This window comes from Epinephelus lanceolatus, chromosome 12, assembly GCF_041903045.1.
Source record: "Epinephelus lanceolatus isolate andai-2023 chromosome 12, ASM4190304v1, whole genome shotgun sequence".
Classification (NCBI taxonomy): Eukaryota; Metazoa; Chordata; class Actinopteri; order Perciformes; family Serranidae; genus Epinephelus; species Epinephelus lanceolatus.
In genome coordinates this window covers 19,928,020-19,945,912 of record NC_135745.1, presented here as the reverse complement: position 1 = coordinate 19,945,912, position 17,893 = coordinate 19,928,020, and the positions used below count along the sequence as shown (strand labels likewise).

The 17,893-nt window shown below is 41.4% G+C and overlaps 2 protein-coding genes across 5 annotated transcripts in view; both read left to right on the top strand.

The window, feature by feature from the left end:
- LOC117272335 (rho GTPase-activating protein 29-like) overlaps window positions 1–2,976 on the top strand; it is a 34,831-nt gene extending 31,855 nt beyond the window's left edge. For all 3 annotated transcript variants that reach the window (XM_033651201.2, XM_033651203.2, XM_078173091.1), the window contains 2 exons: window positions 423–723; window positions 1,024–2,976. In XM_033651201.2, coding sequence (XP_033507092.2) covers window positions 423–723; window positions 1,024–2,199 — 1,477 coding nt within the window. In that variant the 3' untranslated portion in view covers window positions 2,200–2,976. The remainder of the gene's footprint in view (window positions 1–422; window positions 724–1,023) is intronic.
- Window positions 2,977–5,005: 2,029 nt separating this feature from the next.
- LOC117272330 (retinal-specific phospholipid-transporting ATPase ABCA4-like) overlaps window positions 5,006–17,893 on the top strand; it is a 60,377-nt gene continuing 47,489 nt past the window's right edge. For both annotated transcript variants that reach the window (XM_033651196.2, XM_033651195.2), the window contains exons 1-8: window positions 5,006–5,143; window positions 7,651–7,763; window positions 8,003–8,096; window positions 8,280–8,421; window positions 9,163–9,302; window positions 10,114–10,241; window positions 10,419–10,616; window positions 15,023–15,112. In XM_033651196.2, the coding sequence (XP_033507087.2) occupies window positions 7,698–7,763; window positions 8,003–8,096; window positions 8,280–8,421; window positions 9,163–9,302; window positions 10,114–10,241; window positions 10,419–10,616; window positions 15,023–15,112 (858 nt within the window). In that variant the 5' untranslated portion in view covers window positions 5,006–5,143; window positions 7,651–7,697. The remainder of the gene's footprint in view (window positions 5,144–7,650; window positions 7,764–8,002; window positions 8,097–8,279; window positions 8,422–9,162; window positions 9,303–10,113; window positions 10,242–10,418; window positions 10,617–15,022; window positions 15,113–17,893) is intronic.

Sequence of the window (17,893 nt, the reverse complement as noted above, 5' to 3'; positions counted from 1 at the left end):
TTGTTCTCTGAACAAATACTCAGATGCACAAACTTCCTCATAAGACTTAAAGGGAAACAGAGACTTCCCTATAGCACAGGGGAAGTATCACAACGTACATCAAACTCATGCTCTGTTCACAGTCTGGATGTTAAATCTGACACCAGCACCAGTATTTTTAGGATAAATACTCTATGCTTATGTCCTTTATATTTCAATGTGATCATTTCCTAGCATAGAAATAACAAACATTTGGTGTTCTTAATTGTATTTGAGTAATAGCAGAGACTTTTAGACGATTGCATTTCAGAAAAGTGCTTTGGATCGTTAGCAGCTTCTTCAATCTGTTACTCTGTTCCCTGCCACCCAGATAAAATATTTAAACAAATCCCGTCATATGTCTTTTTATAAATTAAACTCATCATCCCTCTTTACTTCCACAGAGTGACCGAGCAGGCAGAGGAGAACAAGATGACTGCGAGTAACCTGGGCATCATCTTTGGCCCCACGCTGGTCAAGCCACGACAGACGGATGCTGAGGTTTCCCTGTCCTCCCTGGTGGACTACCCGTACCAGGCCCTGATGGTGGAGCTGCTGGTGCGACACTTCCAAGCCGTCTTTGACGTACGACTTCTTTCTGGCTCCGACATCACCACAAGTGGCCAGGCGTCCCCCAAACTCACCCCTCAAGAGAAGATGCAGCGGCTCAGCAGACACTCCACTTCCCTGATGGACATCAAAGAGGTGAGGGGGGATTTAATGGTATGGGTAATGCAATTCAAATTTCTAATTGTAGAGACCAAAAACATTTTTTGTACGAGGCTGTAGACATGTTTATTTCTGCTGTAAAGTTGGGCATTTTGACATGGGGGTCTACGGGATAGACTGGCTTACAGAGCCAGCCTCAAGCAGGCGTTCAAAGAACTGCAGGGTGGAGGACCTTTATAATGACAATTACATTATTAAAGCAGAGTTAACTTAAGTGAATACAGATTAATATGTAATAGAGAGATTGTAATCTATTTGTGTATTATGTCCCTCCAGACTGCCAAAGTGTACAAAAGATACTCATCAGTAATCCCATCCTCACACATCATGGATGAGGTTCAGGAGGTCCAGCCAGGGATCGACAAAACCGAGGTGTCAGCCATGGACAGACTCAACGGTATCCAGACATCTAGTGAAGGAGACGTCCAGAGGTCAACCTTAGTGTTTGGCCGTCCCAGCACTACCGCTCCCTCCACCACTGCCGTGGCTCCAAAGGTCCAGCTACGCACCCAGCGCACCAGACACGTGTCTCGGCCGATCAGCATGCCGCTGGAACGCCTGCCCACCCCCGCCCAGATCAGCGAGAGGAATTACCGTAACACTGCTGCTAAAGTTGATGCAAGCTCTGCTGAGCGGGACCCCGTCTCTGAAACTATACAGGAGATACCAGAGCCAGAAAAGGCTCGCCAAAGTGGCTCATCAAGGGTTAGCACCTACTACATCACTCCTTTCATTGACACACAGACAATGCAGAGGAGAACATGGGACAGGAAGTACAAGCACTATGATGTGACACCCAGGACTGCTATGATTGTGGCCAACCTGCCGTCTGCCAACTCTGGAGTACAACCTGTTAAGGCAACGATGCCTGTCACTGTTAGCGCAGCAGTGACCACGACCTCTGTGGTCTCTACCACAAGTAGTGTGAGTACCATGTTCTCCAGCAGCCCCTACACTGTGTCAGTAAAGCCGGGCTGGACTTCTAAAAGGGAAAGTGACACAGATAACTCAGTCAATGAGTCTAGCAGCTTGCCAAACCTTCCACTAACGCTCAGGGCACCAAGAACTCTGCAGCCGCCTCCTGGAACTTTCTACAAGCCCCCTGTTTCCGTAAACAGCAGAGCAAGGACGCTTTCAAACTGGACTACAACTGTTACCACCACCACCGCCACCACCACCACTACTTCATCCCTTGCCCCCACCAACCCTACCCAGGTAGTCACCACGTCCCCTGCCCTTACAAGCCCCCCACAGACACGGCTCCAGTCACAGGACTCCACTGACAGTGCCATTGACCCCGGGGTCTCGACCTCTGCTAGCCTCTCGCCCCCACAGTCCCCGCCCCCTAGCAGCCCTGATGACCTCAGCCCCAGTGAGACTAAACCCGTCTACCAAAGACTGCGACCTCGGCGGCTGCAGGAGCTTGAACACAGAGAGGCCCACTTTGTCTGACGCCAAAAAAGATATTATATCTGTAAATATTAATGTATCTGTGCCATAGTGTATACTGGGGAAAACATTTTTTATCATACAAGCTAAGAGTGGGAGAAAACTAAGGCCTGTGAAAATAAACCATGAAAGTGTTATAAGTACTAATATATTGTATTTTACATGTCTCAGTCTCAGAATGTCGACAGTGGTTGGTCTCCCAAATATTCAAAACAAGCAAATACACTTAAGTGTGAAGCCAACATTGAATGTTTGGTGTCATGTTTTTAAATAACAAATACATTGTTTATTTTAATGTCAAAGAAAGTTTGCCAACCACAAAGTGACATCTGTCTGTAAAGAATTTAAAGTCTATCATTTTCATTGTTTGAATTTAAGTTCATGTACAATGTTTGATTTGTTATGAAATTATATTTTATTGTAATCACACAATGCACTTAACACAGGTTCAAATTCTAGTGTTGCCTTTAATGTTAAAAGAAATGCTTAATTTTGTGTTTAATGCCACAAGAAAAGGATGGAAGTATTTTTAACTCAAGGTTTTCCATTTTAAAGAGTTCAACATTTTTACCTTTTAAATTTGTCCTTTGTCGCCTGTGATTGGTACATCATTTCTCAGTATGTAAACCTTATGTATTTGTTAACGTTTTTTTATATTCATTCATACATACTCTGTGTTTGTCACAGTAAATTTGTCTCATCGCATTATTGTGACTATACAGAAGAAAAATGACATGCAACAGTGCTTGCTGCAAATTAAAAATGTAGTTTAAACAGTTATTTCTCTTCCATTTTTTTCTTTTCACAGAACCAGGGTTATATTATATGTTTACTTACGTATGTTTTTCATTCTTCTGAACAAATCCCCTTGTCCGTTTTTAAATTGCAGCCTGTTTTGTATTTCAAACAGTTATACAATCAGATTCTTGGCTGTGTTTTGCGATACTGGACAAAGTGGAGAAAGAGACAGTGGAGCTGTGGCAGATACAGGGCTGCCACTGCTGATTATTGTCATTATCTATGAATTTCCTCAATCAACTGTCTGTTTTTTGGGTCTGTAAAATACCAGACAGTATTGGGACACTCCATTACATTTTCCTGGAGCCTAAAGAGACAGACATCTTGAAATTACTTTTTTTGTCTGAGCCCAACCCCCAAAATAATGAATTTGCAGAGTAAAACATTCTCACATGCCAGAATCTGCTTGCTTGAATAATGGAATATCAATTTAGTATCTGTCCATTGACTTATCAGCTGATCAGCTGAGCTCTGCTCCAGTGTTTGTTCAGTGCCTCAGAGAACCAGGGTTGTATCTGTAACGTTTCCCCCCACAACCCTGTAAACAACTTTACTTTGTATGTATTATTTATACTACCTGTGACATTGTATCCTATTGTCTATTTCAACCATGGATCAAGTCTGATTCTTTGCTATAATTTGCTGTATGTAACAAATCAGAGAAAGACACATTGGAGTTCTGTGACATGGTATTAGCCAAAGTACCCGAGCCACCAGGTTTGTGTATAGTTAAAGGGGAAGTTCAGATTTTTAAAGTGTGGTTATTCATATTCAGTGTGTTACAGTAAATGGTGGTCAGCATGCCCCCAGTTTGGAGAAGCAGGCAGAAGTACCGCCACAGAAGCTAAGCAATGTATTGATGTGGATGGGGGTGACGCAAAACAAAGAGGCCACCTAAAAAAATCAATATCACTTTATGTATACACTATATTTAGAATATTTCCATCCCTTTACCTTGTTGTTTGCGACCGGGAACTAGAGCTGTTAAGCTCTCTTCAAAGCCACCAGTCTCTGTTGGTCTACCGATGCCTCCATCAGCTAGTTTGTTTGTGTTGTTGTGTGACTGTGGTGAATCCCAACTAACCCTTTTAAGCACCAAAGTCACAGAATAAGGAAAACAAACCGAACGATTGAGGCAGCGGTAGACCAGCAGCTCTGGTTTTCTGCGGGGTAAAATTACTGTTTTTGTCAAAGGAGTCTGGTGGCTTTGAAGAGAGCACAGCAGCTTCAGATCGCTGTAGGAAAGGGCTGTCTGATGGCAAGGTAAAGCCATCAAAACATGTTCTAAATAGAGTGCACATTTGAACTGATATTGATTATTTTAGGTGGCTAAAATCCATTTCCATCTGCAGGAGTGCATTTCCTAGCTTCAATGGCAGCACTCCTACCTGTTTCTCCAGACTTGGGGAATGCTGACCAGCATCTACTGTACTGACTATTAATAAGTACCTCACACAACCCCACTTAAAAATCCACACATATCCCTCTAAGCTTCAAATTCACCTCAGGACTGGGGTAAGCTGTGTCTGTTGTACACATAGTTCACAGCAGGTCCAAGCGGTTTTAGCGTCCCACTGTCGAGGCTTCAAATTGTCCAAACCTAATTACCCATGTCACCTGCTACACCTCGTCGAGCTGCTCAGAGGAGTGAGTCATTTCAGACGATTGTGCGTGACCCAAAAAATCTAATCTCTCAGTCTCTGTGTCCTGAAGTATAAAAAAATTCTGATTAATTTTGCGGTTGTTTGGCTGAAAGACGTTCTTGAGTGACAATAACCATGCAGGTAAATCTTGCTCGTGGACACTTTGTCGATTATTTCGTCTCGTCTTGTGATAAAACCTGTAACCTTTCTCCACCACAGGGCAGTCTTACTCCCCACCAGTATCCTTCTTCTCCTCCTGAGCAGATATCCCCCTAATTCTGCCTCAAAATGGATGACTGTTGTCTTTTTTCTGCCTGCCCATGTTGAGCTGGGAGATTAGAGCAATCAGATTAAGAGTGCTGCTGACCTGCAGGCAGAGGAGAGAGAGTGGGCAGATAGGAGTCACACAGAGCTCTTCTACCTTGCTTAATGTTTCTCACTACTTCAGCTGGTTTGTGAACCCGTTTCTCTCGATGTCGTATGACTTTTATATCTTTCCATAAGAGGTAAGGATCGACTGCTTTTTTCTTTTGTTGGCAAAATAGGATGTGGTGATGAGGTGTAAGGGCTGACAGGTATGTGGTTGCTAATTACTGTTTTGCTGTTGCCTATAGTCAAACATAAGGGATCCAGGTGGATGCTTTTAAAGATGTTTTTACCTTAATGGCTTTTTGTATCTTTACCTAATCAAGCTGTATTTTTTTAATTTCAAAACATTTCCACACGTTTCTGTCAGTCTTGTGCAGGGAAGTCCTGTCGTGTATTTACTGCTTGAGTAATAAGGTGATTTCAGAGAAGTCAGACATAATAATAGCCTTTACTCTCCTGTTTTCGTCTCAGTCCAGGTCCCTTTGTTTTTCTAGACAAGTATTTATGTCCCTGCATCCTCAGCCTGCCAGTCTGTGCTAATCTATTGGACATGTCACTCTGAACAAATTACTCTTCATGTCCGACATTCTCTGAGCTCTCTGTACATAACGTGTGTATGTGATTGCCATTTGAGGTTTTTTTAGTACTCAGTTCTAAAATCAATTTGTCATGTGGAACAAGTGTGTGCGATAGAGCAGGTACAAATTGGATTTATCAATCTCAGCTCATGTTTATATGTAAATAATAACAGGAGTGGTCTGCATTTTTAATAATTTGATAATGTTATACATGCCTACACAAATAAGGTAGTGTTTTGCTGAGGAGCACTTCAGTTGAGTGTATGCTTTTCAACACATATAGTTTAAAGGTTGGTTTGTCCAAGGTTGTATTCAAGACCACCTGTAGCAAATCCAAGTTAATGCTAAGGCCAGGTACAGTCTGTTTGAGTCAGAACCAAAGCCAGAGCAATGCCTTCCCTGAGGGGAAAATAACAGGTGTGAACTCGAGACACATGCCTTGGACTCGAGTCAGAATCAAGTCAAGTCAATCAAATTTCATGACTTTATAGTTGACAAAATCAAAAAAGACTTTTAACTCAATCAGTAAGTGTGCCACGAATCAATGAATTTCCCTTAATTTCCCGAATCAGTAAACATTAATTAATTCCCAGAAAACTCAACTGTCCAGACCCCCTTTGTTTGAACAATCCAGCAGTATTCAATCAGTTTGGAGAAACCTTGAAGAACTAACATTCTGATACCGAGCGCCAGTTGTACAAAATGATACCAAAGATACATTTATTTGCGTACAAAAAACTATGTAGTGGTCATCGAAAAATGAAAATGAATCACAGAATGCAAAGCATGTGGGTCGAAATTACTAACAGGGATGCAACAACTTCCAAAACTTCCAACAAACTTGTTTAACAAATAAATATGATATGTATAATCTTTGCAAATTTAATATGTCAAAGCTCAGTCATTAAAATGGAATTCCATTTGATGAAGAGAACATTATGGCTTGTTTAGGAATCAAAACTTAAAGTTTAGGACTTGGGACTTGCCTGTCTTGATTTGGGACTTCTCAGTCTTGCTTGGGACTTGGTACTTGAGTGTAAAGACTTGAGATGTACTTGTGATTTTCATAATTATGTCTTCTGCACAGTGTGGGCCATAGAGCAGGCCCAATAGAGACTTCTGCCAGTCAAGCTGGCTTTAGTGCTGAATGGGGATAAATGAGTGAATCATGCAGCTCTCCTGGACTTTCCAAATGTTATCGTACCGAATGAATCAAATCCTGGTAGTGAGGCAAGTTATTTTACGAGGAGGTCCGATGCTCAAAGATGACTATGCGCTGATTTACAGACATCTCTTTTACAATGTACGTTTTTTTGGGAAAAAGTCGTTTTAGGCCACAGGGCATCACGTGATGGACCCGGCAGCTGTAACTACACTGTTTGGCCACTACGAAAATTGGCTTCAAAGCCTGACGCACTTCCTGGGATTTAGTACTTGAGTGTAAAGACTTGAGACTTACTTGTTGTTTTCAAAACAATGACTTAGTCCCACCTCTGGGAAATAATAGTTGTCCATAGATCACTGTATCAATCTGTAGCAACAGTAGTAGGAAAACAAAACAATTGTTTTCACAGTAAAAAATATATATTAAAATGTTTTCAAAAATCATGCAAAAGTCAAGTCAAACACAAAAATCAAACTAAATTCAAGTGTTCCCGAGATCATAATAAAATAATAATAATAAATTCTATTTGATATAGCACCTTTCACAGAAATGAAATTCATAAAGTGCTTCACAAAATATTATCAAGCAATCAAACAATAAAACATGCAATCTATAAAGTCAAACGGCAATATAACAAACAGAGCAACAAAAGGAAAGTAAAACATAGAGCAAATGCAGGCTACCGAGGCCTCAAACAGAAACATACCAGGGAACAAGCACTAGACAGTTAATGGTGAGACAAAGGCCATTTTGAAAAGATGGATCTTCAGTTGTTTGTTAAAAGTTTCTAAAGAGACCAGACCCAAGAACCATAATCCTGGGTCTGTCTGTGTCCGCCTCGTGTAGATTGTTGAATTTTGCCATGAGACGCTCCATCGCTGATAAAGTTGTGTATCTGCAGGTTTGTCACAGTCTGATGACCCCTTCCAGGGGTAAAGCTGCGGAGCAATGAAGACAGGCTCTCAAATCCGCCTGTTACTGTGGAAGAACTGGACCCTCCGCAAGAGACAGAAGGTGATATCATTTATGTGACCGGGGTCGGACAAAACCATAGGAACACTACACAGCATAATGCAATCCAATATAGTAACGCAGCAAACTACAGCTTTGAACACCTTTCTGATAAAGTCCCAACATAAGATAAACATGATCAGCCTCAGACTGTAAGGATTCTTTCCACGGCTGATGTACTGTAGATTGTACAGGTGTCCCAATTGTTCTTTGTGTATAACCCCTACTTTAATTCTGTCCAGGTCCGCTTCCTGGTTGAGATATGCTGGCCCATGTTGTTATTCATTGGTCTGGTTTGGCTGAGGAAGGCTAATCCACTGTACCAACAACATGAATGTAAGCGAAACCCTTCATTAACCAATTTTAGTCATCTCTTTTTAAAAATCAAGAGGCAATACTAATGTGAATGTGCTTGAGTTTTTGTCATTGAGAGAAAAGCACATGTTAACCTTAAACATCTCTTCTAAACTCACTTCACCACCCCTCACATGTCCTCAAATGTGTTGTCTGTCCCTTCAGGTCATTTCCCCAACAAGGCCATGCCTTCAGCAGGGATTCTGCCCTGGATCCAGGGCATGTTCTGCAACGTCAACAACCCCTGCTTCAGATATCCAACCAGAGGAGAGTCTCCAGGCGTTGTCTCCAACTATAACAACTCAGTGTAAGCCTGATCACAGCACTGTCTAACCTTGTAAACCCCCACAGTACCAGAACATTGCAGCTGATAGATCACATAATTCCTTTCTATGCAACCAATAGGTAAATCTCATTCAGGGCGCCCTGTTAAACTGCTCTGGCCTGCCTACTGTTGCTGCTTCCTCTGCAAGCTGCTTTGCAACCCACCTCCACCCCAGCTCCTCCTTTTCATGCTGTGTCTGACTTATCAATGTCATTTCTGTTTGTCGTTGATGCTGCTCTGTTCTGTTCCTGGGGGGTCTTTGCTGCTGCTCTCCCTGCCTTAGGCTTTCCATGTAGGTGCATGGAAGGGCAGGGAGGTTTGCTCTCAGCTTTAGGCTTTCCTCGTGTGCACGTAGAAGGGCAGAGAGGTGTGCTCTCTCTGCCTTAAGGCTTTCTGCGTAGGCCCAAGGAAAGGCAGAGAGGCCCCAGAACAGAGCCATACCGTCGAATATAATACTGCAAATGGAAATAAAGTTTTCTTTAACTAAAGTGGTCTGACTGAAGTTTAACTTATTGAACTGTTCAACACCATTTACTTAGTTATGGAAATAATTTAATCAAAATCAGATAATGAAATCAAACATTCAAAATCATTTTTGCTCTAGTGCTGATGACAGATGATATGATAAGGCTGTATAAAATGGGGAACCCAATATAACAGTCTATGTAGTCTAGAATAGTTAATAAATTTGTCTAATTCAGTGTGTTTGTCGGCTTGTTCTAGATTGGCACGGTTCTATGTTGATGTCCAGGAGCTTCTGCTCAATGAGACGGAGGTCCAGCAGCTCGGCCATCTTTGGCACGATGTATCGTCCTTCTCAAACTTCATGGAAACATTACGCAACAACCCATCTGTGGTGTCAGGTAAGGCTCAAATGTACCGACTCAGACAGCAGCACTTTACTTGAGTGTAAAATGGTTAGTAAAAGTCTTTTTTCTCTCAATCAGAGGAGAAAAAAACATTTTTCCTTTAAAAAGTTTGTTCCTTTTAAGTTTCTTACAAAGGCCTAACCTGACAGGAATCATTGGTGACACTCTAATCTTTATGTTTTTGTGCTTTTGTTTTCTGCACATCCTCTTTCTGGTTGTGTTTCATGTCTTGTGCTCGTCATAGCATCATCTCTCTTTCTCTTTCATTTTAAAAATTCTTTGACTTTCAGTGCCTTATTTTTACGTACTTTTTTTCTATAATATTTTGTGTACTGTGGCAGTAATCTTTCACTTTCATTTCAGATGGTAGATGTTGCATTTCCAGCTGCTGGATGTAAACTTAATACATTTTTATTATGGTTTTGGTAGCCACTTATCCATATTCTAAAAGCATGTGACAGCTACGCAGGAATTACCTGGATGAACTTCTTTTTCCTTTTACTCTGTCAGAGCTCTTTTTCCTGGTATTATTCACATTATTGTCGTCATACATACGCACAGGCCTAAAGGCGCACATAAAAAGTCGATTCTTAATATCACTTCAAACAAAATTAAGTGGACCTTTTGGCAGGGATATAAACACACATCCTCTTGCTCGCTGGACTTTCCCTGAAACATCCTGAATATCCCTGCCAATCTGTTGTGCTGTGAATCATTTCCTCTGTGTAGTCCAACGCACGTCGGGTCATTATTGTCTTTAGTGGTTCTAACCTTTCACTATCTCTGCTCTCGATGTTCCATCCAGGCCGTGGGCTGAAGATAGATGATATTCTGAAGGATGATGAGGTTCTCACGGCCTTCCTTTTGCGAGATGCCGGCCTCTCAGAGTCCATAGTCTACCAGCTCATCAATGCAGAGATACGACTAGAACAGGTGCAGTTTGGAGGAATGAGGAATGGCTTCTTTCAGAACACTGTTGAAGAACTTACACGTTTTACTTGTGCTTTAAAATCCATATTAAGAGGTCATTGTAATGATATTTGATGATTCTTGGAGACATATACCCACAATAAACACATCATTCCACCTTCCCCTTTTCATATTCCCCAGTTTGCCTTTGGCATACCAGACCTGCAGCTGAAAGACATCGCTTGCAGCCAGGCCCTGCTGGAGCGCTTCATCATCTTCCCCAGTCGCATGGGTCTACACGGGGTCCGCAACGCCATGTGTGCCCTCAGTCAGCAGAGGCTGCAGAGGATAGAGGACGTCCTCTATGCCAATCTGGACTTCTTTAAAATCTTCAAAGTGGTGAGTTGTGCTTTGAACAAATATTTTGAATGTTAGTATGTCACTGCCAAATTAAAAAAAGACAGCATTATGTCAATTATTCATTATATATTCCCATATTATCCTGTGTTTCTGATCACCTTCAGTGCATTTGATGTAACATCCATCCGTTCCCCCCGTGTTTTAACTTTCTTTGTTGACATGATAGTTATTATTTCCACTTAAAGATCCCGTGAAGGCTGTATTCATTGAAAAAATTATGTCCCTCTCCCTGTCTCATCAGACGGACTAATATGTTCGTCTGTCTCTCAATACTTTCTGACTTCCCCGTCTGATGCACTCAGCTCCAAGGCCATTGGTTCCTTATTGAAGAAGCCAATCTTTAAAAACACATAACAAATTTATAGTTTCAGTTTTTGAAAAGGCTCATTTTCTAAAACAGCTGGGCACTGTAGTCTTTAGCAAACATGATACAGGTGTATAATAGTGCCATATGTAGAGGATTATTTTCAGTTGCGAATTGAATCGTATTTGGTGCACTAGCTAGAATTTCTGACAGTAGGACAGTGTGTGTGTACATGGTAATGAATGAAGACGTCACCCAGTGCAACAGTAGCTCACTGATTCATTTTAATCATTTTTTGGACAATTTAGCTCCATGGCACAGTGCAATAACAAACAGTATGTCTGGCTTTGGATTCACAGATTTTGGTCTTTTTAATGGGATGTGTTGACCACGGAAAATATGAAATATCACCTGACTTATCCTTCAGGGACACACATCCCTTCATGATTACTGTGATATATTTGCAGGGAGAATGAAGATGGATGGTTAGAAACAGTATGAATCCATGTATCAAAACAGGAGTTCTGTCCAGTGCAACCAGCCTGTTAATTCTGTCGACTCTGACGAAGCGGCAGCCTCCAGGGCTAAAAAAAATGATGCCAAAGCAGAAGTGCCAAGAAGCTTAGATCTTGGGTGACAGGCTTTCTTGCGTCAGATCTACCCTCACTGTGCCACAGCTCCATCCAAATATGCTCACTTCTGGTTCAAAATAACAAGATGGCAATGGCTGAAATGCCAAACTTAAGGCTTTGAAACGGCAGTCCAAACCAATGGTTGATGTCCCTGTAGCTACGTTTGTCCCCACAGTAACAACATAGAAGCAAAACAGTGTCGTATGGTTGATACAAACATTCTGGATTGTGTACTTCCTTGTGATTGAAAATGTGCCGGTGCTGCTTTGTGCTCAGGATAGTTAATTTTTGTAGTGATTGGGGTGTGATGTCATGGCTCATTGTTCCGTGCAGAGCTGTCGGTGATGCCAGGACTGCATGTGAGGCCTAGTGGCTGATTCTAGCTTTCAGGCGACACTGCCAGATCTGTTCACTCAGTCACTGGCTTCATGTTGGGGCTTGGAAGTCTCTGATGCGTCCTGTTTCATACTGTTTACACATGTATGTACATGGAACAATGAGACGACAGGATCGCTAGTCACCATCATTTTTTGTAATGAAAGAAAAAGCCATTTTTGTTTATTTATTTGTTATATATAGCTGCTTTGAAAAGTATCTCAGTATATTTTACAGAACAATAAAGAAAATAAAAGAAACCTTAAATGAAAACAGACACAACAACACCCAGTACTATATTTAAACTCTTTTCCCCCGACACCCTCCAGTTTCTTCTATAAATGTGTTCAGGTTCAGCCTGAGTGTGTCAGGTGACTGGCTCAGGGTGCTGGCATGGCATTATCCCTCTTGGCCTGTTTCTCTAATGGGCTTAGCTCAACCCCGCCTACAGCCTGTGAGGTACTCTGTAAGACGTGATGGTGCGTCACCTCGTATAAATACATTACCAGCATGTGCCGGTCTAAAGGCTTCAGCTGCCAGCACACCTGGTTGCTAGAAAGCTTGACTGCAACACTAAGAGCTTATTTGTTGTTTATTACTCATCTGTTTTTGGTAATATAGCATATTTAGTGCCTTTTTTTGCATATGTGGTACGTGACCTCTAACAAAAAACCCTTGTCTGAGATTGTCATCTTTTCTTTTCTATATTTAAATAAAACAAATACATATCCATCCATGCATAAATCCATACATCTGTTCATCAGGATTATGTTGGTGTGGTTTGATCAGATTGGACTGGTAGTTCAAACGTTGCTAACTCTGATTAGTACACAGAAATATGTGACATAACTTTTTTGCAAATGAGACCCACCCACTCCAAACTGTTCTAACCGTGGCAGAAAATTGCATGTTCATGTAGGATTATATCTGCCGAAGTAAGAGGCAGATTAAGGAAACAGGTTTTTACGTCCTTTAAAGAAAAACAGTTATAGTATTCAATATCTTTGGTGCATACAGTAGAAATAGTTTATTTACAATATATAGAGAGGGTGGACAAATGACCACAATATGATACAATCAGTGTTAATTGTGACAGCTATTTTAGGTTGAGTCTTAGTCCTAATCTTGAGACAAAGATGCTTATTAGTTTTAGTCACATTTTAGTCATTTTTATTCTTCATAGTTTGTGTAGTTTTAGTCGATGAATTCATGACATTTTAGTCAATAAAAATGTATAATATTTTAGTCATTACTTTTAGTCATTTTGTTTTCTATATGTTTTTTCATCTTTAAACTGATCCAGTTAGACTAATTCATCTATCAGAAATTAGAATCAAGGTGACAGGTTGAATAAAAATTTCATTTAGACATTTTTTTTCTACAACTACCAATAATTTCTGCACATTTACAGACTTGGATTTATCCAGCAGTGTTTGACAGGTTCAAGGGGTGATTTATGAGCACACGCTTACATCACTTGAAAAGCTCAACATCTCTATTTATGGTGTCAGAAACTTTGACACCATAAATAACTAAACTGAGTCAACTAGGATTTGTGCCCAGGTTCATTGTAAACTCTGACTTATTGATCTCACTGTTAAGATGCAGAAAAATAACTTATGCAACATGTTAGTCTGGAGGTTTGAACTCATGTCTCACAGAATTGGTGATTCAAACTAAACTTTCATCTCTGTTAGAGAAACCTCTGCTGAGTTTAGACTGTTTACTTACAGCACAGCTACTCTCACAGACAACTGGGCCTCTTACCTGCTTGTCAAACAGCAATCAACCCATAAACCTTCCAGAGACAGTCTGGACTGAGTGGAGTTCTGCGGCCGCTGCTGTTCAGCAGCAAACAAGCAAAGCTAACTGCTAACAGCCACCTCTGTAACTAACAAACTCCACAAATCTATTCAACAGCTCCACCATCCACAGTTAGACACACATGTCTGAATACTTACGGCTGAATTAAAGCTCTCAACTCGCACCAACAGCTGACACTGCTCAGCTGTGAGTGTCTTTGCTGGCTAGCGAAACATCCTGGTGCAGACTATTTACTGGAGTTTAGCAGCCTGTTGCTCATGCAGCATTTGAAGATGATTGCAAGCACGGCTGTTGTCGGCTTTAATGTCCAATAGTCTTTATTATCAAGATCTATTTTCAGCTCTTTATCGTAAAAAACTTTTCATCACAGTTTTCATCAACCAAATTGACACTGAGTACATTAGCCATGCAAGGATTTTTTTGGTTGTAGTAAAAAATTTCTATGTAAATTACTTGACTCATATACGAAGCATACATGTCCAGTACTCCTTCGTTTATACTACAGTAGCATCTTAGAGGAGATCTGTGCGTTTAACTCATTAGCTTAAGTTTAAAGCCCATTGCCACACTGACCTCTGCCTTGTAACAACATGTTACGCTCCTGACTCCCTTCTCCCATCCACCTCTCAACACCCTCCCTTCCTATTCCCTCGCTTTCTCTCTTTTTCCCCCCCTGCACCGCCTCCCTCCTTCCTTCATTCATTGAAATGCAAGTGCGAGGAATGTGGGAGGAAGGATATCACATGTGTGTGTTTGCCTTTGCATTCGGGGTTTCCGTAGTCCTCAGCACTTTGCCCTGACCAGGCCTTTTCTAACGCCTACTGCTAATGGTTTCTCAAGATGAAGTCATTGAGGGAGGGTTAGGGGAAGCATGTTTCCTTATTGAGAAATTTTAGTTTGACGCTGGTTACTTTCCTCACTTAATACAGAGGAGACACAAATTGCATGACAAACAATAAAGACCGGTTGTATTTTCTGCGTAAAGAAAGTTTGCTAAACTCTGAGTATCAAACATTTCTTTTAGGTGTTTCCAGAACTTAAGAGTTGTTGTTTGGTTAGACATAAATCTCTTTATCTGTCTAAAGTCATCACGGGACATGACTTAAACAGAGCAGCGATGGTTTTGATACAAAAGAACAAAGAGCCAATTGTGTTTAATCTCTCATTGTATCTGTATTCATCTCATTTTTTGAAACACTGCATGAATATTGTTCACTTGACCGATGCATCTTGTGACTTTGTATCCCCAGATGCCTCAGGTTATGGACAGCAGCTCCCAGGGGATTGACCTGCAACTCTGGGGTCGGGTTCTTAAGGCGATGTCAGAAAAGATTCAACTTGTAAGTCCTCCATCGATCCCTTTTTCACTCCTGCTCCTCTCCTCTCCTCTTCTCCTCGGTCCTGCAGGATCAGAGGCACCAGTATTTTTAGTCCTGCAGGAAACTCGCCTCTTCCGCTGCTCCCAGTTTGAGAATCCTTCAACAGAGGAGGCTGAGTGATGGGCTCAGCAATGTGGGGTGTACATGTGCGTGTGTGTGTTAACAACCTACATGTGAACTGTACAAGTGCTAATGTGTCATTGTTGGCTGACGTAATATGCATGTGTGAGGGTGTGTGTATGTGCATTCATATATATCCATGCATTGTTGTGTGTGTTCATGTGTGCATGAACGTACAGATTGGGTCTCACATGGTATTTACATATACAGTCAGGTCCATAATTATTTGGACAATGATACAGTTGTTGTCATTTTGGCTCTGTACACCACCACAATGGGTTTTAAATGAAACAATGAATACCTGCTTAAAGTGCAGACTCTCAGCTTTCATTTAAGGCTTTTTTCAAAAATGTAGTATGAACCGTGTAGGAATTACAACCATTTCTTCACACAGTCCCCCAACTTTAAGGGCTCATAAGTATTTGGACAAACTAACATAATCATCAATTAAACAGTCAGTTTTAATACTTGGTTGCAAATCCTTTACAGTCAATGACTGCCTGAAGTGTTGGACACATAGGCATCACCAGATGCTGGGTTTCTTCCCTGGTGATGCTCTGCCAGCCCTTTACTGTAGCCGTCTGCACTTCCTGCTTGTGTTTTGGGTGTTTTGCCCTCAGTTTTGGCTTCAGCAAGAGAAACGCATGCTCAATTGGATTCAGGTCAGATGATATGACTTGGCCATTGCAGAACATTCCACTTCTTTGCCTTAAAAATGTCTTTGGTTGCTTTTGCAGTATGCTTCAGGTCATTGTCCAACTGCACTGTGAAGCATCGTCCAATGAGTTTTGAAGCATTTGGTTGAATCTGAGCAGATGATGTAGCCCCAAACACTTCAGCTTTCATCCTGCAGCTCTTGTCAGCAGTCACATCATCAATAAATACAAGAGAACCAGTTCCACTAGCAGCCATACATGGCCATGACATAACAGTACCTCCACCATGCTTCACTGATGAGGTGGTGTGCTTTGGATCATGAGCAGTTCCTTCCCTTCTTCCTTCTCTTGTCTTCCCATCATTCTGGTAGTTGATATTTGTTTTATCTGTCCATAGTATGTTGTTCCACAACTGTACAGGCTTTTTAGATGGTTTTTGACAAACTCTAATCTGGCCTTCCATTTTTAAGGCTAACCAGTTTTTTGCATCTTGTGATAAACCCTCTGTATTTATTCTAGTGAAGTCTTGTCTTGCTTACAAGAGCAGCAGGATGAAAGCTGAAGTGTTTGGGGCACCATTATCTGCTCAGATTCAACCAAATGCTTCAAAACTCATTGGACGATGCTTCACAGTGCAGATGGACATTGACCTGAAGCATATTGCAAAAGCAACCAAAGACATTTTTAAGGCAAAGAAGTGGAATGTTCTGCAATGGCCAAGTCATATCATCTGACCTGAATCCAATTGAGCATGCGTTTCTCTTGCTGAAGCCAAAACTGAGGGCAAAACACCCAAAACACAAGCAGGAAGTGCAGACGGCTGCAATAAAGGGCTGGCAGAGCATCACCAGGGAAGAAACCCAGCATCTGGTGATGTCTGTGTGTCCAACACTTCAGGCAGTCATTGACTGTAAGAGATTTGCAACCAAGTATTAAAACTGACTGTTTAATTGATGATTATGTTAGTTTGTCCAAATACTTATGAGCCCTTAAAGTCGGGGGACTGTGTGAAGAAATGGTTGTCATTCCTACACGGTTCATACTACATTTTTGAAAAAAGCCTTAAATGAAAGCTGAGAGTCTGCACTTTAAGCAGGTATTCATTGTTTCATTTAAAACCCATTGTGGTGGTGTACAGAGCCAAAATGATGACAACTGTATCATTGTCCAAATAATTATGGACCTGACTGTAGCTTTGCTTGTGTCTTTATCACTTTATTTATTAAATACACATGAAATACAAATGAAATAGAACAGAAATGGAACATAATGGAAGATAATACAGTAGACATGGTAGAGAAATAGAATAAAATAGACACTGTAGAAATAAAGAATACAATAGAATAGATATTGTAGAGGATTAATATAGAACAGAAAACAATAGTAACATACCAGTTCAGGCGTGCACACATACAAAGAGACAGAAACGGCCAGAATGACTCGGATGTGCTGTGAGTTTCGGCACGTTCACTGTATGTCCCAGGGGAGGTGTATTCCATCGTCACCTTAGGCAGGGTGTGGGAGAGAGGGGGGTGGGGGTGAGGATGGGGGGACAAGGGAGAGGGAAGCATTCCTTTGAGGTGACACATCCTGTAGGTGGGACCTTCGTATCACCGTGGTGACAGAAAGGCGAGCCAAATGCTCCCATTACCCACCTCTCCTTCTGTTTAATTTAGTCTGCGTGTATGAAATGATAAATAAGAAAAGGGAGGAAAAGGGAGTGAGGGTGAAATAAATCAGGGGTGGTGCATGTGTGTGTGTGTGTGTGTGTGTGTACTTGTATATGCAATATAGTGAGGACCAAAACCATATTTTAGCAACAGTGTGAGGACATTTGGCGAAGTGAGGACATTTTGGCCAGTCCTCACTTTTTCAAAGGCCTGTTTGAGGGTTAAGACTTGGTTTTAGGGTTCAGGTAAGAATTAGGTTTAGGTTAGGGTTAAGGTTAGGGTAAGGGGCTAGGGGA